A 24,774-nucleotide genomic window follows, 5' to 3' on the forward strand; every position below is an offset into this window, starting at 1 on the left:
TAATTAGTCTCATTTTGATCACTTAATTAATTCCAAATTAATTCTTGATCAATACTAATTAAATAACCTTATTAATATATTAGAACTTATAATATATTAACCAACCTTAAGTGTTATTTCTCTCATTATAGTCTATCCAAATGCATGATGCCATGCAACCCAAATGGACCATGTCGGGTCGGGTCAAGTCTTACCAATTATAGTTATGGACTTAGACATTAATCCAACACCTTTTGGGTTGCCTTCACTCATGCAGCTTGATAGGATGACTAGAGGAGAGAGAGAAAGAGAGAGAGAGAGAGAGAGAGAGAGAGAGAGAGAGAGAGTAAGATTTATTATATGAATATTAAATTGGTACTCAGAATGATTTTATTAATATATTATAAGATTAATTTATTATTTGGAAATTATATTATTAATTAGTAATTAATCAGAAATTAATTTGGTATTAATTTTGGGATTAAAGGAACTGATTAATAATAGAGGAGTTGTTTTGCAAATCATTGATAGTTGTGAAACTGGGCTTAGGACTCCTTGTAAGTGGAGTGGACAAAATTTATGGATTACCCCATATGATTTCGTCCAAGGGCTTACCAAGGAGGTTCATGGGTTGCTTTGGGCTTAAGTTAGGAACTTATCGAAGTCCAGCTTGAAGACTAAGCAACCTAGTCATATATAAATCTCCTGAAACCTAAGGATTTCGGCCCCCTATAAGATTCTAAGAGAACCTGGCTGATTTCATCATCTCTCCAAGTCATCCTTGTTGTGTAGAGTGTTTGTGACTCCATTAGAGGTGCAACACTTGGGGCACTAAGCTTTCAAGAGTCAAGGATTGTTCTTGTTATTACAATATAACAAGTGAGGTAATCTTCCAACCCTTTTATATATATGCAATATTGAATTATGTATGCTAGATTTAGGGTTTTGCTCTGGATATTTGATTTGCATGTATAACTTGAGAAAAACCTAGATCCAAAGCAATTACGGTTGCATGTGCATCATAGGAATGTTGTAATGCTCAAAACCCATCTGACACGCCTGATAGATTTTCGTGGTGACATTCTTCTGCCATAATGTTTAAAGGTGGAATGATGGTATGTCTTTGATAATGGTCATGAATCGAGTATTATCGAAACAGAGTGTCTTAACTATATGTTTGGTTATGTCGACTATGCAAGAAATAACGGTATAAAAGACACATAAAGAGTCTAGCTGTATGGTTCTATAGTATCACAAAATACTCCTATAGTATTTTAAACTTTATGTTTGGTTCTAGAGTTTCCTTGTATGGGGTGTTGGTAAGTTTTAGACTCGTTGTTCACCACGACCATTCCCAACACATGTTAGTCATATCTCGCATAAATATAGTTGATCAGGCTATATTTATCCCAGATATGATTACATAACTATCTAGGCTTAATCGTGTTCAACTTATCTCTTTACTTTTGTGTTGTTCTCGTGATGACATTTTTCTAGTATGTATGCATGTACGTATACTTTTATAAAAATAGTATTATATTTTAAAAAGTATATTTCTTGGTCAGAGTGTTTTAGCCCCATTGTATTTATAGTTGTATATCTTACGTGGTTTGATATACTTAGTTCACTATAAACAATGCTCTGATACCAATCTGTCACACCCCAAAACCAAAACGGTGGAAACGTCTGGGGTGGGTGACTTCATGTACAGTATCATAACAATTGAATATTTATGATCAAAGTCATACAACCATCATATTGATAATTTATAAGTTTACATTATATTCAAATCATTGTTTGTTTGACATCAAATACATATGAAAAAAATATATGACGTGATGCTATAGTGCTCCATCCTCAAAAACCGTTTTGATTACCTGTTTATTAATTTCCTGATAATACAAGCAGTTTTGAAAAGAAGTGTCAACAATTAAGTTGGTGAGTTCATAAGAGTTTTGTATGAGAAAAATCTACCATTTTTCCTTGTAAGTTAATAGAGTGTGATTTCCAGAAAATCCAATATTTTCTTTTAAAATGAGTTGTAGATATTAATCCCAAGACCAAAATGGTAAGTAGTGTTGTACTGGACAATAGTGTAATGTAGCTTTATCATTATTTAAAACTGACTGAAGATAAGTTAGCCCCGTAAACCAAATGTATTGTTAATACCCCATGTGAGTTATTATAACAGTGCTAAGCGACATAGATGGCCTGTCACGACGTTCTTCAGGCGTCGGAATGTTATGACATTTTTCACCCCAGACCTGTCGGTCTAACTGTAGCTAACATTTTAGGTGCGGGAATGTCAGTCCCATATAGATCTATACACAAGTATCACACTCTCTTACGGGAGATTCCGGTTATAATACAGGACTTTTGTATGTACTCCAGTAAGTACGTGAAGATAGTGTCTCACAACCTTGTATCAACAGGTTTACATATAGTGTAATGAAAAACCTTTCGGAAGTGAAAAATTGCCTTCCATAGTGGTTACATAGTGTAAAATAATTATACCTTTAAACAATCATTTGTTTGTTCCGAGAGGGTAAACTAGTGAAATTGCCCGATAAACTATACTTATTATAGCTTATAAAAATGCTTCGTTGACATGTAAAACCTTTACATGTAATGTTATCATTTTACCATGATAAAAGTAACATGGAATGAAATAATTATATATGTATTTTTATATAATTATGCACATTTCTCAACATGTTTCAAAAGTGATAAAGTCTCATAAACTATACTTACATAGTTTATTATAGCAATTAAATTTGTACCCTATATATATATATATATATATATATATATATATATATATATATATATATATATATATATATAAGAATAACATAGCGTGTTTCTCCTTGTTTTTCATAGGTTTATGTTTTTATCAAAACTTTGCATGTAAAAGTTCACAAGTTTGGTTGTAAAGCTATTTCATGTATTTAGCATTTTTTTCGAAAAAAGTAAAAAAACATATTTAGACATTGGGTTTTAACGTAAGTTTTCTTGTGTTTTACTTATATCCCCCCTAAAACATGGAAAGTCTCGAAAAATGTAGGGGGTATGAACTCACCTTGAGTTAAAGAGGTGATGGTGAAGATCTTCAAACTTAGAGTACTTGAAGGTGGTTGAAAAACTCTTTGAAGATGGTATTATCCAAAAGTCTAGGAACCAAACTTGGAAAATAATCCTTGGAAGGTTGAACTTGATCTTGAGAGAAAAAGTGGAGAAAAACGTTGAAATGTGAAGGGTGTTGGAGGAGTTCTTGGCCGAAGCTATATAGGGGGAAACAGAGGATGGGGTGAAGTGACGTTTGCATTGAATTGTGCAATATATCATGTTGGGAAAAGATCCACCAATCACGTTGCAGCACCACCGAAATCACATGGTGATTTCGGCCTAGCACCACCGAGATTACCAAGTGATTTCGGTCATGGTACCACCGAGATCACCAAGTGATTTCGGTCATGGCACCACCGAGATCACCTAGTGATTTTGGTCATGGTACCACCGAGATCACCTAGTGATTTCGGTCCGGGTACCAACCGAAATCATAATGTTTTGGGTCCTAATCACTTGACCTTCATTGAGTTGTTTGATTTTTGCTGACTTGTTGACTTTGATTGAGCCAGAATTGCTAGTTGTCACATTGCATGACCTTTTCATGTGTTATGTGCTGCTATGTATATCGGGAGGGCTCGATGCGAGCCGAGGCCCGATGATCGAATCGTATGCTATTGTTTTATGATCATTGTATGTGTTAGCATGATTATGTGATATATATATTTTATGTGTATAGTGGGTGGGGAATGATATCAGGCGGGGCTAAGAATAACAAATTTGTATACCGAGCGGGGCTTGATGCCGGGCAAAAACAAATCTGTATATCGAGCGGGGCTTGATGGAGGGTGGGGCTCAATGTAGGGCGGGGGCCTAGTATGTGATTTATTATGTATGGTATGGGGTAGTTTGGGGAACTCCTAAGTTTTGTGCTTATGGTTTTCAGTTTATGTTTTAGGTACTTCTAGTTCTAGAGGGAAGAGCTCGGGATGGCTGCATCGCACACACCGTGTAGTTCCGCTTTTGTGATATACTCCGATTGATATGATGTTTGATACACTTATTTTCACTCGGATTGTATTGATGATGATTTTGGAATACTGTTTTATCTAAATTAAAAATGAAATTTTTGGGTCATATTTTGGTACGTCACATTTACCAATGATCACAAGTTGTTATACTGATTGATCTACTTACAGGAAAGGTGCCTAGAATGGTCGCGTTGTCTTGGATGTTTGATTTTAGAAAGGCTATATGTCGAAATGTTCCTGCCTCCGGACTGTCCTGCCAGATTGATCCTTACTTGATAGGTCTTGAAGTAGACATTGGGATTGTTGAGGAATCTGAAACCCTTAGGATAATGGTTCCATGAAGTATGAAATTAGACTAAGACTTATCATTATTTACATCTAGGTCTTTTGGAAAAGGTGTAAGGCGAAGCTCTGCCCGATTCACCTATCGGCAGACACTTTTATCAGGTGAGTGTGTAGTTATTATCAAGAACATAATATTAAATCAAAAGTATTATCTATAAGCAACATTAAGTGTTTATTTGTATTATCTGTATTATGTGCTACTTGTATAAATATGATAATACTATTGGATTAGGAACCATATTGGACATATATTGTCGTTTTGCAGAAGTCCGGATTAGTTAAATTAGGACTTGTAAAAGGTATTTAGTTCCCAATAAGTTGGAAATTAGATAGGTCTTATTATGGGGTAGAGTGTGAGACCAGATAGTGTAGTTTCATATTCCTCCTCTTTCTTGGATGACCAGAAATGGTGGGTCCAGATAAGACAACTAGCAAGTATGTCTAGGTCATCGACCAGAGTAGATGACAACACTTGACTAAAGCAGTCTAGTGAATTACGATGCTAGCATGGACTTATAATTCATGGACGTAAATAAAATGGGATACCATATTTATCAAATCTCTGAACATTGATTGCGTTTATATGACTAACATTGGCCAAGGACACCTTTAGCTGTGTAGTCAAATAGTTACTCAAACGATTCATCACGTTGGGTGATTCCTCCATAGAATCGTTGCTTTAGGATCTATGACGGTTGGTTGGGTTGGGTAGTTGATCTTAGGTCGATATATATATATATATATATATATATATATATATATATATATATATATATATATATATATATATATATGATTTGACATCGTTGTTTGCAGGAATAATATTATTTATTATCATTAAATTATTATGGGCTTGAAAACCTAATGCATCTCACCAGGTTTTCCCAAACTTGACCCACTCATTTTATGCATCATATGTAGCGAATGTAAGGTTGTCGAGGTCTAGTTAGGATGTTGAGTGGAATAAAGAGATATGCATGTAATAAGTAGTTTTATGACCTTTTAATATTTACGTTGCAATATATGTTTGGATATGAACGATGACATCCTCAAGGTTTTAAATAAATGAAATAATTTTTGGTTATCTAAAAAATGTTTTGTTTTACTAGAAATTTTTTGAATCTCAATTTTATAAAGCGTAAAGAAAATGTTTTAATTGGTTCTGAAAAATAGGGGATGTCACATATCGGCTTTATGGATTTTGTACGAATGAGATCTTGAACATGTTGTCGTGTTTAAAGAATCATGAAGAGAGAGAGGGAGAGAGAGAGAGAGAGAGAATATATATATATATATATATATATATATATATATATATATATATATATATATATATATATATATAATGAGAAAGAGAGAGAGGGAGAGATGTATTAATTTGGTTCAATCTCATGTGTTTAATCATCTGGGTTCATCAGTGTATGTGTTTGCGATGAATCAGGTTTATATTTGTGTTATTTTATATCAGATTTTGAGGTTTGGTATGTGTTCTTGTATATCATATTTTTGGAATTTGTCTGTTTGTTCATAGAGAGAGAGAGAGAGAGAGGTTTGTGGCGTTCGTCGGAGCTAGGTGAATTTTCCAGCAACCGAAGGTTTTGGAATAAAGAAGGGGGTGATTTTTTTGTTTTTTTCTTTTTTAAATAAAATATTTAAAAAATAGAAAAAGAAAATAACAAAAGTAATATAGTTTTTTCAAGCACTTTCAAAATCACAATAAAAAAAACAGGTTTATGATAGTGTCACTCCAAAATATTTTGGACTTAAATGACAATTTTTTGAGTAATTATAAGGGCCATTTTTACAATTTTTTCAAATGATATCTGTAGCGTATAATTTAATTCTTTTGGACAACAACATATGAAGAAAATATCAATTAAAAATGCTAAACGTCAATAAATTCTTCTTCACACTAAAAAACATAAAAGATGTGGCGAAGGAATCTAAAACTAATGAATGATAGGTGACATGTAGAGAGAGATACATACATATGTATCTTTCTCTCTCTATATATATATATTATAGATTATCTAAATAAATCTACTTTTGCCCAAAACGCCGGACCCAATTCCCAAATTATTTTTCTAGATTACATTTGCCAAATGGGAAAATCAATGAGTGATCGAATCACAACAATATACGTGCCATTAAATATCAAAGAAGACGACAGATTGACAAACTTCAAGTCAGTCTTCTTCCGATGGCTTCTTAATTTCTAGAGAGAGAAACCCAAACAGATTTTGAGAGAGAAAGAGCGAAGATAGGGATCTATCTTTCTTACCTGGGATCTCTTCCTCTCTCTCTTGTTTCCGTATCTGTTGATCAGAAAAAAGTGGCCCAGCCGATCGGAGATTTCTTCTTTTTTATCTTTTTCGTGGCTGTTTAGTTTCATGGAACCCACGAGAGAGCTCGATTGTCGGAGTTGTTTGATTTTTTTCTTCCAATTTTGGAAATTCTGACGAAAATCGATTCTTCGAGTTCAGAATTCTTACGATTTACCAGAGACCCAAACACAAAAAGTACGAGGTAGATTCTTCTCTAATCTCCTAATCTCCTAATTTTTTTTATTGGTTGATTCTTACTGTTTTACGATTGAATTACTGTATATGAAATCTGTCTTTGATCCGATTTAGGTTTCTATTAGCCTTGTTCAATGCTTATAGTTGATTTTTTAAACTACTGTTTTCGTTGGTGTTCGTGTGTGTTCCTCAGTTCTCCAATTTGTATCACTTGATTTTCCACTGTAACAAGCCAAGAATATTTTTTGTTAAAATGTCAAAAGTACGCTGTAGTTTGCAAAAGGAAAAGGAATTATCATACTCAATATGTTTTGTAATAAAAAAATTGCTCATTTGCGTTACTTTCTTTTACCTTTTTTCACAAATGGTGGTTGAAAATGCTATGTACTTGATCTTTTTGCAAAGATGATGCTTAAAGTTTGTCTCAAATTGATTATAGTATTCTTTTACCATTTTCACAAAAGAGAAAGAAGGTTAATTTACAAATCGGTTTGTTCTTGATCTAATTACCGAAGAAATGGGAGCCAAAGTAGAATCCAAGACATATTTCCCAAGTTCAATGATAGATCTCAACAATGGTTTTCACAATGATATTTGGAATCCATATCACGATGATAAAACTCACAAGATCTCTGGCCCCACAAACAGTCAACATTATAACTACTTTCTAACAACACAAACCATAGATGGATACGTTAAAGAACAGATTAGGCAAACTATCTTGAAGCACGAATCAATCTTCAAACATCAGGTTTGATTTTGAGTCTATCATACTCAATTTTCTAAATCTTTTTCTTTTAAACCCACAAGTTTTTTAATGTTCTTGAACATACCCATGTTTAAATTTTGTGTTTTTTCACCAATATCTTGCATTTCATCTACTATCTTGCTCAAAATTTAGCATCTTTTTTTCTTCAAGCAACAAGCTTTCTTATGTTCTTGAATGTACCCATGTTTAAAGTTCTTGTTTTTTCACCATTATTTTGCATTTCATCTATCTTTCTCGAAATTTAGCATCTTTTCACTTAAACCCACAAAAATTTTAGTGTTCTTGAACATACCCATGTTTAAATTTCGTGTTTTTTCACCATTTATGCATTTAATCTATCTCGCTCAGATTTTAGCATTTGTTCTCTTAAAGCAACAAGCTTTCTAATGTTCTTGAATATACAAATGTTTAAATTTCTTGTTTTTTCACCATTTATATGTATTTCATCATCTTGCTCAACTTTTAGCATCCTTTCTCTTAAACCCATGAAATTTTTAGTGTTCTTGAACATACCCATTTATAAATTGTGTTTTTTCGGTGTTATCTTCCTCAACTTTAGCATCTTTTCTCTTAAAGCAACAAGCTTTCTAATGTTCTTGAATTTGCCCATAGTTTAAATTTTGTGTTTTTTCTCTAGCTCAAAATTTAGCATCTTTTCTCTTAAACCCACAAGTCTTATAATGTTCTTGAACTTACCCATGTTTAAATTTCTTGTTTCTTTGCATTTCAGCTCCAAGAACTTCATCGCCTGTACAAAAGACAACAAGATTTGATGAATCCAACCAAAGAAACACGTATTTTTGCCTCAAGTTTTCCTCATTTGGGCTCGACTTTTAGACCTTTCAATTCTATAAATGGGAAAAGTGTCGGTGTTCCTGAAAGACGAGTGATTGATTTACAACTGTCTACTGATGAGCAACAAATAGGAATTTTTCAAAATTTGACCAGAAAAAACCCGTTTAATTTGGCCGATTTAAACAAACCGATTATTGAGTGCACTTCTTCTGCCAAAAAAACGTTATTTGGTGTCGAAATCAACTCTGGTCATCAAAATCATTGGCTCGGGTCCTTCGATTCAGGCAATTCGAGATCGATGACAAATTCAGAGTGGCAAAACCGTAATAAACATGAACAATCCCTCCCCCTTTGGATGACCAAAGGAAAAGAATCAACCGTTCATCATATCAACTTGAATTCATTACAGAATCATTCTCACCAGTTCTTCAACAAAGCTGACGTGGCATCAGATGATCATGAAACACGCGAATTCAAGAAAGTAAAACTCGATGATTCCCGGACAATTACCATGATTCTTGGTGTCCCGATTATTGACACGAAACTTGAATCGAATGTTAAACATGATATTGATTTAAACATGTCTCTTGATGAAGAAGATGCTCCACCTCCGGCGCCGGAAACACCACCTTCGCCGGAAGCTCCGGCACATAATTCGCCGAAAAACCCTTCCGCCATGGATTCCGATCTGGAGCTTGTGAACATCGCAGCAGAAGCAATCATATCAATTTCAACTTTTCATCCGCCTGAAATTCCTGAAAAACCGGTAGAAAGTTTGATGTGGTTTGCAGATGTGATTACGAACGATTTGGAATTGGAGAAAAGTTTTGTTGAAAAGAGTGAGGAAATGGATTACTTCGAGTACATGACATTAAAACTTCAAGATTCGAAAGAAAATCATGATGATTTTTATAAACCGGTGATCATGGAAGACAAAAAAGAAGAGGAAAACAATAGTTTGTCGCTAAAAAGAACACCTCGAAAAGGACAAGGAAAAAGGGGGAAACAAAAGAAAGATTTTCAGAAAGATATTTTACCAAATATTGTTTCTTTATCGAGGCGTGAAGTTACAGAAGATCTTCAGATATTTGAAGACGCTTTTTCCGGGACGGGTGTTTTTTGGCAGTCGAGTTTATCGAAAAGGAAAGGTGGTGGTAGGAGTGGAAGAGGGTGGCGGCGGACGGTGGCGGCAGAACCCTTGTGCCGCCCACAGCCGCCACCGGAGCAGTGTAGGGAGTTGGCGTTGGAGAAGAGTCTTGGTGGGTGGGGGAGGAGGACGCGGCGGTTGCCGAGGCAACGGTGTTCAAATGGTGGTAGTCATTATCGGTCTCTTGCTTTGAAATGTTGAATAGTGGATCCCCTTTTGTTGTAGTGTTATTGTTGTAGATAATTATGTGGAACTTTTTATATTGTGTCTACTCTACTACAACTGATTAAGCTTATCACAAAGTTATTTTGCTTTTGTATTTGGAAGATAAATGTCGTTTAGAGTATTTGGTTGCCTATCTATATGATGATTTATATGTCAAATTCAATGTTTCAAAAATCATTTGAACCGACCGTTCGATTGGGAATCAGAAATGAGAACGGTTCAATAACGATTGATTTTATGTCAATTTCTAGACCGGATCGAGTCAGACGATTCTTCAGAAAACGAGTTGAATCGGTTTGTGATAGAATCGGTATAAAAACCATTTGAACCGGTTTATTGGATTTGGATAATTGAATTATATTTAGTCCGTTAAAAACAGCTCATTTCCAAAGCGAATTGAAAAGCTCAATGATCAGGTTATCCGGAGTGTACACAACTCAAAGGTTAACGCACATCACTATCAGATACAATTTCGACACAATACTTCTTAACCTAAAATTGATTTTCAGTTATACAATTTAAACAAAGGCTTGTGAACTACGATTAATAAATCCTAATTTGTGTGTTTAAATACATCTACAGTCTTTGAGGACGCATATTTTTGAACGATAAATATAACCTACTCATACATTACTTCTAGTTTCATCTATGTTTCAGACGGGATTTAAACCCTCGACCTCAAGGAATAAAGGCTACACCTAATACCGTTGGGCTACACCTAATAACGCTTTTAATGAGACTTTGACTTGGATTTTGACGGTAGTGGTAATGGTGATGGCCGTTGTGGTCGACGTGATCAGAAAAAGGATGTCGACGGTGGAGTGTAATGGAATACGGGTGGCAAATCAGGCAATTGTGTCGTGTTTTTGTCTGACACGACATGACACGATAATGTTTTATGTAACACGAAAACAACACGACACGATGTCGTATTTTTTTAAATTAACACGAAAACGAACCAATTAAAGAACGACAAACACGAAAAAGATAACATAAAATAACAATTATTTTATTTAATTAATATTTAATCATACATGACACGAAATACACGACAAACAAATACTAAATCATTTCACTTTCGTGTCAAATTTTAAACACGAACACGGCACGACGTCGTTTCTTTTACACTTGACACGAACACGAATTCAAATTTCAGTTTCGTCCCAATTTCGTTTTGTGTCACGACATCAATTGCCACGTCTATAACGGAAGAAGGAGAAGATGGTGGCGGGCCTTTTACTTTAATATTTATATAAATTAAAAAAATAAATAAAATCTATTGAAATCAAGGTTCTAAAAAGTTCGACATGGCTTCGTTATGACTCCAAGGTTTGTATTTGTCGCCAAACTTTAACAAAATGTCGCCTTAAGTCATATATGTATATAAAAATAAATAATAGTAGAAAATACATATAAAAATATTAATCATAGAGTAAGTATTGTGAATTTTGTTAGCCAAGAACCAAAAATATGAAGTCGTGTGTATTCGTAGAAATATCAGCAGTATACAAAGATGACGAACCACAAGGCACTGTGAATTGGAATATTAGAATTAATTATAAATATTTAAAACACCTTAATTATGACTATAAAGATATTCTAACATCTTCTCAAACAAATACTCATGAAGGAACACTAAAAAATAAGTTAGGTAAAATGGGACAAGTGCAAATTTGGAAAGTTGAAGGGGGTAAATTGGTATTTCTAGAAGTATCAGAAATTAAGTAATTAGTGCTTAAATTTACACCAAAAACACGTCGACAGCAGGGTTCGAACCTGCGCGGGCGAAGCCCAATAGATTTCAAGTCTATCTCCTTAACCACTCGGACATATCGACTGATTTGCAATTAACACTTTTAATGATAATAAATTTAAGATATCTCACGATGATGATCTAAGTAAAATCATGTATGCCCACGGGCCGCAAATATATAATAGAAATTGGAACTTAAAGGAAAAAGAATTCGAGAGCCAAGGAGAGAAAAAACAAATTGAGAACCACATATACTTATATTGATAAACTCTCAAATTAGCCTATTCTTCCGAGAGAGAATTTTATATAAAAAAAAGCTTAACGAAGCACTATACAAAACAAGGAAATTACATAAAATTTATAATGCTGATTGGATTTCGAAGCCAATCAATCCAATTAAATTATTTTTTTAAAGAGACAGAAACAAATAAAAGGAAAATAAATTGGGTTAAATGAGACTTAATTTTGGCGAATATAGATAAATGTGTTCTTGTTATTGGTATGTTATCGGCTTTTAACAAAGTGTTACTATACAAATTGAGATGATGTTTTTTGAACAAAGTCATGCTTTGTGGATTAAATCCATAAATTTCATTCATGGGAGCTATGCAAGCTTTGAACCCCATTAGGTGTCTCATTTGGTTAGATGTGTTTGGAACTAGGTGGAACATAGTTATGCCTAATTACCAACTCGGAGTTTGGCTACTAGGTGGAACATAGTTATGCCTAGTTACCAACTCGGAGTTAGGCCAAGGCCCTTTAGTACACTAGGAAAATTATTAGTGATGCATTGTTACTAACTCGGAGTTTAGCTACTGGTGGAACATAGTTATGCCTAGAAAAGTTAAATATTTTATTAGAGAGCTCGTTTGAACATATTGTAGTAATACATTTAGTATATAAAAATGACAAAATTACAAGTTGATATAATAATTAGACATATGACATAAATGTATATGTTAGGGTAAACGTCATTGATCGGAAAGGTTGAGTTGATTCAACTAGGATGAGCGGCTTTGGAGCTTTAGAGAAAGAAAGAACGAAAGTGTGTGGGTTTGGTGGTTTGGCTAACCCGCACACACTCAGAGAGAAAGAGAGAGAATTAAAAAAAATGGAAAAACAAAGGCTTGAACAGATTCAATGGCAGCGGATTTTGCGGCTACAAAATTCCATCCTCCACAGGTTGTGTGTAACATCCATTCCAGGTATTAATTTAGTTTTCTCAATGTTAGGGTTTTGGTGTTGGGACTCGACGAGTTGGGAGCTCCGAATCGTCGAGTAGAGGCTATTATGAGGACGCGGGGGTTGGGTCCTACTCGACAAGTAGGAGTTGTAGAGAGAAACCCTAATTTTAGGGTTTGCACCCTATATAATCTCCTTAAGAACCTTGAGGCTGACTTTCCCTCAGCCTCCAAACCCTAAGAACGTCTGTGCTAAATCCTAACCCTCATTCTCTTTCATTTTGTGAGCTAGAGTGATTTGTAGAGCTTAAGAAGAAGGAGATAGTGAGAAGAAGGAGAAGATCCAGCAAACCAAGCCCTCACTCTTGAGCTTGACCATCGTGTGGACTGTTGTAAGTCTTCAAGACTCGATTTTTATCTTAGGATATGGCTAGATCTTGAGTTTACCCTTCATTTCTTATCATTCTTGTTGATTGCATGCATGGAGTTCATAAAGTTTGCAACATTATGGATCCCCAGGGAAAAATAGTCCCAAGGTGGGCTAGATCTAGCTTTTGGTTAAGCAAGGATGCCATGCAAGGGTTTTTAGAGTATATTTCCCCTTTTTGGCCATTTTGACTTAAATACATGCATTGGACATGTATGTCCATAAAGCCTCCATCTTTGCAACGTTTTCAGGACTAGAAACTCTTATGGAAAGGAGGGATTCCATATCCCTAGAGTCTTGGACCACTTGGCAAAGCTTTTGAGCTTTCTAACCTTTGATAAAGACCTTGGAGCTTTTGGAGTAGTTCTAGAAGGTAAAGTTGGAAACTTTAACCTTCTAGACATTTTAGGGTTTCAGATCTAAGCCCTGGAGTCCCTGCATTCGATGGATTATCATAATAAGCAAACAGGGAGGGGGACTCGACGAGTTTCCCTGGCAACTCGACGAGTCGGATCGGGTTTCCCCCGACTACTAGATATCAAGTGGACTCGTCGAGTTGATGAAACAACTCGGCGAGTTGGCTAGGGTTTGTCCAGGTTTTCTGGGTTATGTGGGAACTCGACGAGTTGCTGGATGCATTCGACGAGTTGAGGTCAACATGGACTGTTGACCTTGACTTTGACCAGGTTTGACTAGGGTTGACTTTGAGGGTAATTATGGAATTATGACAAGTTAATCACACAATGATCATAGACGATTGATTTGGAGCAGCACATGGGACATATCTGATTATAGCTTGTCAGTTCAACATTCGAGAGGTGAGTCTTCTCACCATACCAATGGGTCTATGACACCAAGGCCGGTCCATTTTATGATATGTGGTACACTAGCTGTAATAGAGATATGTGGTATGATAGTTAGCTTTATTCTAAGTGGTATGCTAGTGATTACGTATGTTATTGCATGGAAGACCCCGGGGGCGAGCCCGTGGCAGTCGGATATAAGACCATGTGGAGGAGCCCGTGGAATTCCTAGGTGAAGACCATGTGGGGGAGCCCATGGCATGATGGTATAAGACCCTGGGGGAGCTCACGACATCCTTATATGTTTATGTATGTGTTAGGTAGTATGATAGATACCTTTGTGATATATGATATGCTAGTTGATTATGTATGATATTGTGTGGAAGACCCCGGGGGGAGCCCGTGGAAGTTGGATATAAGACCATGTGGGGGAGCCCATGGCATTCATAGGTAAAGACCATGGGGGAGCCCATGGCATGAAGGTATAAGACCCTGGGGGGAGCCCACGGCATCCTTATATGTTGTATGCATGGCTTATGTGATATGTGTATCTTTTATAGGTAATATGATATGTGTTATGTGGATTGTGTGGGGGGTATGCTCTGGGGGAATCACTAAGCATTAGCTTACAGTTTGTGGATTTGTTTCAGGTACATCTGAGCCCAAGGGCAAGGGCAAGGCTTGATGGCGCGGCGTGCATTCTCTCAGACACTTTTATGGGACACTCTGATGTTTTGAAATAAAATTGTAATTAATATGAGTTTTGAAAACAATTGTATGTGGATTTCGCGGTTTATGGGGATGTGTTTTGGTTAATCAAAAATGAAAATTTTCCTTGAAAAATGGGGTTGTTGCAAGTTGGTATCAGAGCCTTGGTTTGAGGAATTCGGGCACACTCTCGGGTGTGTCAGGACTCAAACTAAGGAAATGGTAAAATTGTTTTCAAAAATAAAAGTTAAAAACTTTTAAAGAACGCAGAAGATGAGAGTGCAACGCGCGTGATCAGCCGAGCCAAGTAAGTAATTCCCCAATATGCTATCCATGTTATATTGATATATGAGCTTTGGTAATCGTATGGATCTTGCTATGTGTATGCTTTTAAAATTGTATACGGTTAGGAGCTTATAGCCTTAGAATGATTGATTTGGCCTTATTTCCTGTTCCTCGTTTGGTTGTGGTCCTAAGGTAGAATCTCTTATTCGAAAGTCTATTTGTAACACCCAAAATTTCAAACCAATTTAAACTTTTAAAAACATTTCAAACCATTAAAAATCATTACAACTTTGTTTTCAAAATGTATAATATTAGAGTTTTCCCAGAAACATAGACAAAACATGAGGAGCTGTACGATCACGCCTTCGCCTTGCTGCGATCCCCTGATGTACCTAAAACAATTAACCGGATATCGATATCGATACACATACAGTCCACATAAACATATCATAACAAACTGAACAACATGTAATGGGTCCACAGCTTTACAAGCCGGATTACCCCTGGGCCCTCAGTACGAGTCTGGAATGCCTACCGAGCCCTCAGCTCGTATCTGGAATACCATCGAGCCCTCAGTACGAGTCTGGAATGCCTACCGGGCCCTCAGCTCGTATCTGGAATGCTCCCGAGTCCTCAGTATGAGTCTGGAATGCCTACCGGGCCCTCAGCTCATATTTGGAATACTCTAGGGTTTGTTGGCTACCGCACGGAGCAGTACAACCTCAACCCATCCCACATAACATATCAACTAACAAACTACCGAGCATGCAATAATCATATAACATCACAGGTAGTCCTATAGATCTACCCAACTGGCATAACCACTAGCATGCAACACTAACTCATACTCAACATCTAATACTGCTAGGATAACATATCCAATGGGCCGGCCTTGGTGCCTTAGACCCCTTAGTATAGTGAGGATAACTCACCTTGCAACTGTCGTCTGAAACTAGAAAGCTCAACTCCCGGATCACCAACACGAACTTCACCACCTATAGTTACCATAAAACCCTTTTTCATAAATCTCCAAATTACCAGAATACCCTCAGAAGTCAACTGGTCAACCCTTGGTCCAAGTCAAAGTCCACAGTCAAAGTCAACAGTCCATGTTGACTCGACTCGTCGAGTGCAGTTCACCGACTCGTCGAGTCCTTCCTGAACTCGAGAAGTCGTGAAATCCTTGATTGGCTCGTCGAGTTCCCCTTTAACTCGTCGAGTTCATACGTGTCCAGGAATTGGAAGAAACCCTAGCCGGCTCGCCGAGTCTTCGAACGACTCGCCGAGTTTAAGGCAATCTTCAACGGACTCGCCGAGTTGTTCATCCAACTCGTCGAGTTCATGGCCATCTTCAACGGGCTCGCCGAGTTGTTCATCCAACTCGTCGAGTCCTTGCAGACCTTTATCCATGCAGACGCTTTTTAAGCCATGGCAAGGTTCCAGATTACAGATCCAAGCTTCTAGGGCCTGTTTATCACGTAAAGTCGCAAACTTTACGTGCATGCAAAGCTTTAAGACCCTTAAATGGCAAAACTAAGCTTGCAATGAAGTCTCACACTTGAGGGAAGGCTCCTACTAGGCAAGGCTGATGACTTTATGGATCTAGAGGTCAAAGGGAGTCCAGATCTGAAGTTAAAACTTCAGATCTTAGCTTAAACATGGGGAGCCTTTCATAAAACCCATCCAAAAGAGGTTAAAAGAGAGATGAGCTAAAGGAACAACTTAATACCTTCCAGAGAGTGACAACTGATGAATCTCTTAGCTCCCCACGAGTTCCTGGCCTTGATTTCCTTGCTTCCCCAAGTGTTTCCTTCTCCAAAGTTCCTCCTCCAAACTTGAACACACCAAAAGAACACACACACACACACACACACACGATTTAGGGTTTGAGAGGGACAAGGGGCAGTAAAGGGGAGGCCAATGATCCTTTAAATAGGGTGCAAAACCCCGAGATTTAGGGTTTCATCTGCCAGCTCCTACTCCTCGAGTCCCTTCTTGGACTCGGCGAGTAGGTCATTAAAATACGTGGACCAACCCGCTTCTACTCGACGAGTAGGGCAATCAACTCGTCGAGTAGCCCTTGAAATCAAGAACTCACACATTAAATCAATACCTGAGAATCGGGGCGTTACACTATTTGATCCTTTTCTGTGTATAATTTGCATGCATAAAGGCAACCTATTATGATTGGTCTGATTGATATGGGTAGAGCAAATCTTAGGACAGCCTGGGATTTGGGTTATGCGGTGGTTTGCGGGATATGATTTATTTTGGGACGAATTGGAGTTATCAGGTAGAGCTTTGGGGAAGGTGCAGGTAGGTGTGGAAGGTAGTATTGGGCCCGTACTACTGAAAGCACAGGACCTGTACCCGAACCAATGCTAGATCTGACAGCTCTAAAGAGGACCGGTGTAGGAAGTGTTGGGTTATGAGCATTCTAACACTCCTAAGTGTACATGCAACCTTAAATACCTTGGATCTATGTTTTCTCTATTATACATACAATTATGAACATCCAAGGTATTATCATAATCTAGCATACAAAATAATAAATATAACAAGATAGAATACATACCTCTTTGATGTAGAATGTCTTCATGAAGCTTGAGTGCCTAGTGCCCCAAGTGTGACACCTCAAATGGTTCACACAACACCAAATACACTTGGAATAACTTGAGAGAAACTTGAACACTCCTTGAAATCGTCTAGCCCTCACACTCACACATTAGTGCACGATTTCTTGAGCCATGGGATTCTTTTATATGGTGGCTATTAGGGTTACACCATGTAACTCATAACTTTACCCATTCCTTATGCTCCATGGATTTTAACCTCCATGGAGTATCCATGGGTCACCCCATGGACTTAGTCCAACATAAGAAATCTTGGATCACAAGCCCACATATATAAGAATGAATGATTTACACAATCAACCCATATATTTAATTAGTCTCCTTTTGATCACTTAATTAATTCCAAATTAATTCTTGATCAATACTAATTAAATAACCTTATTAATATATTAGAAATTATAATATATTAACCAACCTTAAGTGTTATTTCTCTCATTATAGTCTATCCAAATGCATGATGCCATGCAACCCAAATGGACCATGCCGGGTCGGGTCAAATCTTACCAATTATAGTTATGGACTTAGACATTAATCCAACAGTCTCCCACTTGGATAAGTCTAAAACTATTATTGCGTATGACTTCAGGAACCGATCGGCATTCGTAGCTCTCAAAAGCTTTTGTCGAACTCTGACCTTGTCGATGAACTCTGACCTTTGTCAATGACTTGTCCATTAGATAAGGGATCATATATTCCTCCATTCTAGATAACATATGGACTGAGACATGGATTATCAATCACTCTCTCTGTCCATTTGTTGTTTCCCGATTTCGGATTCATGATGACTGACTGATTGAACAAATCAAATCAGTCCTGGCTTGGCCAAGCACTCACATGTATCATCTTTAAATCATCGAGGGGCCCACAGATATCGCTTTTATCCCGAAGGTAAAAGGAATGGATAAACTTCGACTCATATGGCTTGTTCTAGTACTTGTTGAATCATACACAAAGGCACGTTTTATAACATCGAGTTACCGAATGCGTTTTCGTGCAATCAATGTACAACCAACTCATAGTAACAACTCATATCTCTAGGTTTGAAGAATATAAGATATTATCGTCTCATGATCACTCGTGATAAAATCCATGAAGTGATTCAAATGAGCGCGGGTTGAATCCAATACTCAGAACTTATGAGCACTCATGAGTGTTGTAGCACCACTTTGTCCACCAACTTGGACCTCTACAAACCAACCCATGACAGTCTTGATTCATATCTACTTCCAACATATGACCGACTGTGGATGGTTTGAATAACTTAATCATTCAGGAAGAACGACTTAGTTATTCTGGAAGTCAAAACATGCAAAGTGAAACACAAGAATAAATGAATCAAATATGGTATCAAACCCTATGAATATAAATAAACACTTTTATTTATCACCATACTGATTACTCATTATTCATTGTTTCAGTTTTATCAACTTTATACTTGAATTAAAAACACTAGTTGTCCCATGCTCCAAGCATGTACACTATGTTTTTCTTAAACAATAGCTTTGCCATACACCAAGTATGCACTATATGTTTGTCTATGATCCTTTGTGAAATAAACCAATTGAACATAATTTCAATGATTCTAATTTCACACTCCCAAATCCTTATCGAAAAATGTGAGAATTTCAAATTCCTAACATTTATCGAAATCTGTTTAGATTTTAAACTTATATGCACTGACCCTCCTGTAATGAATATGTACAAAGTCACAAAGACTTGTCAACAGTCATTATAAGGTATTCCAATGGAGATCAACTCCATGGAAACTAAGTCTCATATTCAAAGTACATTGCTTTGGACATGCTTCTTGCATTAAGTTTTCTAATCTTACACAGATAACTTCCACCTATGGAGACAACTCCATATTCTCATTTTGACTATCACTTCTGAATAAGAGATGCCTCTTTTCAGAATATGTCAATATGATCCTTCCAAAATTAGCACTATACTTCCAACTGTCCCTGAGCAACCAATCTTTGGTAAACCTCAGATTGTCCTCGACAATTGCTTAATCATTTTAGTCATATCCAATTCTAGACCTTTTCCCTTCTTAATGCCTCTGGGCATTTGGAAAAATTTAGAAATGACAAATATTATAGCACATGCAATCGATCCTGTACCCAAAGCAAATGGTACACGATTCATGATGTCTCACATAAAGACATGATTCTAGACCAGTCTTTTGCTACAATATTTTTATTTGCCATGTTTTCAAAATTTGACTATGAAGAGGGATGCCGTAATCATAATCGAATTTTGAGAACGCAATATATATAATTTCCTTAAGTTGAACCAATCCAACATGAAATTCATATATATATTCTTGACTAAAGATGATTAAGGTCTCAATCTAAGCCTTTAGAACTGAAATGAAGTATATCCTCTCCCTTAATTATAGCAAAACAACTTTTTCAATCCCTGCAGCCTCACGAATTGAAACTTTTGTTTTCTATAATTAACATTGCTAACTTGCAACACTAACAATAATTATCATGCTCCCACTAACATGATGATTATTAGCATAACACTTATGCTCCCACTAGCTTTGACATGTACTCAGAAGTCAGCTGGACTTCTAGAAATCAATACTTTATTGACTTCCTTACCAAAGTTCAGATTTCTGATACGAGATGCTTTGATAAAACTTTATCAAAATCATACACCTTTCCTTAGATAGCATGCATGTGTGTCTAAACAATTTCAGAACTATGAAAAGGGATGCCGTAATCATAGTCTCAATTGTTTAGACCTTTTGCCATCTGCTTCAAATCTACTTGGTGGAAGTGTTTCCTCACCATCATTTTCATGAATCGGAGAGAAACCTTATGACCCTTAGATTTTATGGTGTATGTGTTCTTATCCATGTGAATCGTCAAAACCATAGTCACAAGACAAGGATAATGACAAATCCAAACTCATATGGACTGAACTTATGCAATCTTAACTTCTTGCCACCTGGCAGTACAGGGCCTGCCATTGCTTCCAAGTTGTTATGCAACCAATTGAGAACTTTCATAACTCATATGCAAAGCCAACTTTAACTGGAATGGGCACAGAATATGTCAACATGATAGGTTATAAACCTCAAGTCGTGTGCTAGTGAAGAACCTCAGATTTTATTCTTGATTAGTTCTTGAAATTCTTTTTAGGATCTTTAAGACTCCCACTGTCCTCTTGACATATAAGACTATCTTGCCAAATATTCAAGAGATAATGCGGATTCTTTATCAAGACAAACACTTCACACAATTGGCCTTAGTTGGTCTTTGTTTAATCCAAAACATCACAACCTACCAACTTCAAATGTACAAGAGTAGGACACTTTTACTCTTACATTTGACAAGTGTTATAAACCTTTCTTTAAGATATGTCACTCAACTTATAGTCTTGGAGTATGACTCTAAGACTTGTTTTGAAACGAAGTATGACTCATCTTCTTGATTTAACCATTTCAACAATTCATGACTCCTCTTCTTAGTCATAAGAATGCACTAAGATGTCCTTAGAAGACCAATTGTGATGTGGTTCTTTAATCATTAAGATGATCACAAAACATGATACTAAAGTACTCTCCCATCTTTTCAGATTTGAGAAACTTTTATCTGTCTGCCTAATTTGATTCTTCCCATTCGTTCTGCCATACATTGAGACTTTTCCAATGTTTCAGAATTATACTTAAACTTGTAAGTATACCCATATTTACTAAAATTTAGTAAATCATGACGAATAGTCTTAATGAGCTTTGTGGTGGACTTGACCAGTGCACAAGAATGTGTACTCGATCCCTTTAGTCCTTAACTTGACTCACACATCCATGTGAACAAGTCTTAATTTTCCAATGCTTGAAAGTTCTCATTCATCATACTATTCAACTTGCATGATTCCAAGTTTCTATCCAACTGAAGCCTTGGGAATGAGAATCTTTCCTTATTTGGTAAATTATGACACTACCACAAACGAAAGAATCAAGTCCATTTTTTTTCAAATATTGCTATCAATGGAATCATATAAACAACCATTTTTCACAAATGCCACTTGTAAGGATATTTAAAATAAATATAAAATTAAAAACTTTTATTTTATTTCAAAACTTTGCGGAAAAAACTTATCCTTATAGTGCAAATGCATACGGAAAAACTTGTTGTTATCTATTCCTAAGCAATATATCATAACTCCTAAGTAACAGCTTCAAAATTCTGATGCGATCGAAATCCACCTACGCGATCAGAATCAGCATATACTTCCTTTAAGCTTTCTCTCTATTCTTTGATTCTTAAAACATCAACATGTGACCCAGTCACATCATGTAATGAGGATCTTAGAATAGAAACTTAACAGAGTTAGATAATGGGCTCTACCTGAAGTAGAGTCAGACTTATTGACTTTAACATCCTTAGGTAAACTTGGCAGCTTTGCAATCAACGCCCCTTCCTTTGGCAAAATAAACATATGGACCCTTTGGTAATGGGACTATCTCAGACTTAGCCTTTCTCCTTACCATTTGGTCAACCGGGTTGACTATGGCCAATCCCTTTCCATTGGGAAGAGAATGCGTTTTCTGGATTTCCAGTGTCACCATTGTCACTGTCCATAAAGTTTTTGGGAAGTTGATTTTCTAACCAAATTTGCTTTACTATCGTTCCAAATCATTGCTGATTCAGCAGCACCAAGCAAATAGATATGATCATTAAGGTTCATGTCATAGTCTGTTTCATAGTAGTCCCAAAGGAACTCACTATGTGACTTAGAAAGTGATTGAACATCCAACTTTCTCAAGACTTTGACACCCAACTCTCCCAGCTTGTCAATATGTGACTTCATCTCTAAGATGTGATCACACATAGACCTTGCTTGCCATTAGGGCTTGAGTGACCTTGAACTTGTGGGTTAGGGAGAATAATTGGAGGAGGTGGAGGAAGTAAAGTTCCAAGAGATTTGGGAAGATCATAGATGTCTAGACCAGACATCTTTTTGGGAGATATTCAAGATAGTTGATTTAAAGTCCTTAATATGACACCCAATATGAAATATTAAGGCTAGGACCCAACAAACTATTTTATAACTTAGAAGAGGGATGCCGTAATCCAAGCTATAAAATATTTGAAGGTAGGTGAATGACGATTCACCAATTTCCACCATGAAAAACGAAATAATTTATTAGGTTTTAATTGGATTTGAAAGTCCTAGATCTTTGAGATTCATTGAACTGTTCAAAGGCATGTTTCAATCTCGAGTGTGCCCTTCAGGTTTTGTGACTGGGATGCCGAGGATCACAAAACAAGGTGTGAATAACCATGCAAATATACTTGGTACCCTTAATATTTACCCCTTAATCAGTGTGCCGGTTAACCACACACGCTCCACCGATACTATGATAAATATTAAGTTACCCTTTGCCTACCTTGTTAAGTCCAGGTTAGTGTGCCGGTTAACCACACACGCTCCACTAACGACTTAAGCAAAGTGCAAAGTGTAATTTCATGGGTTAGCACCAAATTCACATTTTCCTAAGTAACTAAGATTGGGTATTAATAAGAGTTTAGTTACTTAGTATTTATCATTAATACTTTTAATGAAAGGAGAATTATAGTCCTTGTCCTACCCGTTCGGCTAACGACCCTCCACCAGTCAAGGAAGTGGTGGGTGAGAGTGGACACCCATTAAACTGCCATTTTATAGGCAGTAACCTTATACCCCCCTTATAGACCGGCTTCGTGAATGAGGCCTACTAACGGTAAGACTGACTTTACTCTTATACATATATATAAATATTATTAACTTATAATATTATAAAGTATAAGGGTTGAATTTTAACTTTTAAAATTCTAAGGGCTAACTTGGAATTAAAGTATTCATAAGTGAAAACTTTTCAAATTCCAAAACTTGAGAGCAAGTTTTGAAACTATTCAAAACTAATTAATTCCATAACTTATGTGTTTAAAGATAGTTTTAATTAAAAAAAAAACTCTTCAAGTTCCATAACTTGAGGACAAGTTATGGAAGACTTTAAACTAATAAAAGAATGTAAATTTTCTTTATTTTTGTAACTTATGGAACTAATTAAGGTTACACATTTTATCATTTAATGAAGTGACTCTTGAACCTCCATAACTTGAGGACAATTTATGGAGTCATAAAACCATTTAATGAGGACAAGACTCTTTATTTTTGTAACCTTTGCCAACTTTTATGAGTTTTATGATTCTTAAATGTGACTTTTCATATAACTTGAGGACAAGTTAAAAAAACACACTTTGGAATCAACTCTTAGATTAAAATGGATTGAAAACAACTATTTCACACAACTTTTCTATTAATCTAAGAACCTCATAAGAACAAGATAATTCAAATCATCAATCTTCAAGAAATTAGCATGAACATACAAACTAATACAAATCTTGAAATTATGACAATTATCTTAGAAATTGGATTAGCATGAACATTACCACATCAAAAACAAGTTTATAAGTCCAAAAACATCTTAGGGTAATGTTCCTAGTCCAATTCCAGCCAAAACAATCGAATATATGCATCCAACTCGATTTGTCAGCTACTTTTGCAAGTATAACAAGAAAACAAGCCTAGTCTCTGACACCACTGTTGGGTTATGAGCATTCTAACACTCCTAAGTGTACATGCAACCCTAAATACCTTGGATCTATGTTTTCTCTATTATACATACAATTATGAACATCCAAGGTATTATCCTAATCTAGCATACAAAATAATAAATATAACAAGATAGAATACATACCTCTTTGATGTAGAATGTCTTCATGAAGCTTGAGTGCCTAGTGCCCCAAGTGTGACACCTCAAATGGTTCACACAACACCAAATACAGTTGGAATAACTTGAGAGAAACTTGAACACTCCTTGAAATCGTCTAGCCCTTTCACTCACACATTAGTGCACGATTTCTTGAGCCATGGGATTCTTTTATATGATGGCTATTAGGGTTATACCATGTAACTCATAACTTTACCCATTCCTTATGCTCCATGGATTTTAACCTCCATGGAGTATCCATGGGTCACCCCATGGACTTAGTCCAACATAAGAAATCTTGGATCACAAGCCCACATATATAAGAATGAATGATTTACACAA

General features: G+C 36.3%; 1 protein-coding gene and 1 non-coding gene across 7 annotated transcripts; one reads left to right on the plus strand and one right to left on the minus strand.

The window, feature by feature from the left end:
* The first annotated feature begins 6,469 nt into the window (after positions 1-6,469).
* On the plus strand, positions 6,470-9,970 carry LOC145124578 (uncharacterized). 6 transcript variants are annotated; one of them, XM_079059984.1, is made up of 3 exons: positions 6,470-6,947; positions 7,380-7,691; positions 8,440-9,970. In XM_079059984.1, exons 2-3 carry the CDS (start codon positions 7,458-7,460, stop codon positions 9,850-9,852), a joined length of 1,647 nt encoding a protein of 548 aa, XP_078916110.1. In that variant the 5' UTR covers positions 6,470-6,947; positions 7,380-7,457; the 3' UTR covers positions 9,853-9,970. The 6 variants fall into 6 exon arrangements, with proteins under 6 accessions (XP_078916110.1, XP_078916109.1, XP_078916108.1 ...); XM_079059983.1 differs by having other exon boundaries at positions 7,405-7,691; XM_079059982.1 differs by having other exon boundaries at positions 7,456-7,691.
* Positions 9,971-11,631: 1,661 nt separating this feature from the next.
* Positions 11,632-11,713, minus strand: TRNAS-UGA (transfer RNA serine (anticodon UGA)). Its single transcript has one exon. It is a non-coding gene; the product is annotated as a tRNA-Ser (tRNA).
* Positions 11,714-24,774: the final 13,061 nt, after the last annotated feature.

This window comes from Lactuca virosa, chromosome 7 (assembly GCF_052849685.1).
Source record: "Lactuca virosa cultivar CGN04683 chromosome 7, Lactuca_virosa_CGN04683_v6, whole genome shotgun sequence".
NCBI lineage: Eukaryota > Viridiplantae > Streptophyta > Magnoliopsida > Asterales > Asteraceae > Lactuca > Lactuca virosa.

Bases quoted from the DNA above. Each gene is read 5' to 3' on its own strand.
- LOC145124578 (XM_079059984.1), top strand. From the start codon at position 7,458: ATGGGAGCCAAAGTAGAATCCAAGACATATTTCCCAAGTTCAATGATA. The intron at 7,692-8,439 runs GTTTGATTTTGA...TTTGCATTTCAG, and splicing joins AATCAATCTTCAAACATCAG to CTCCAAGAACTTCATCGCCT.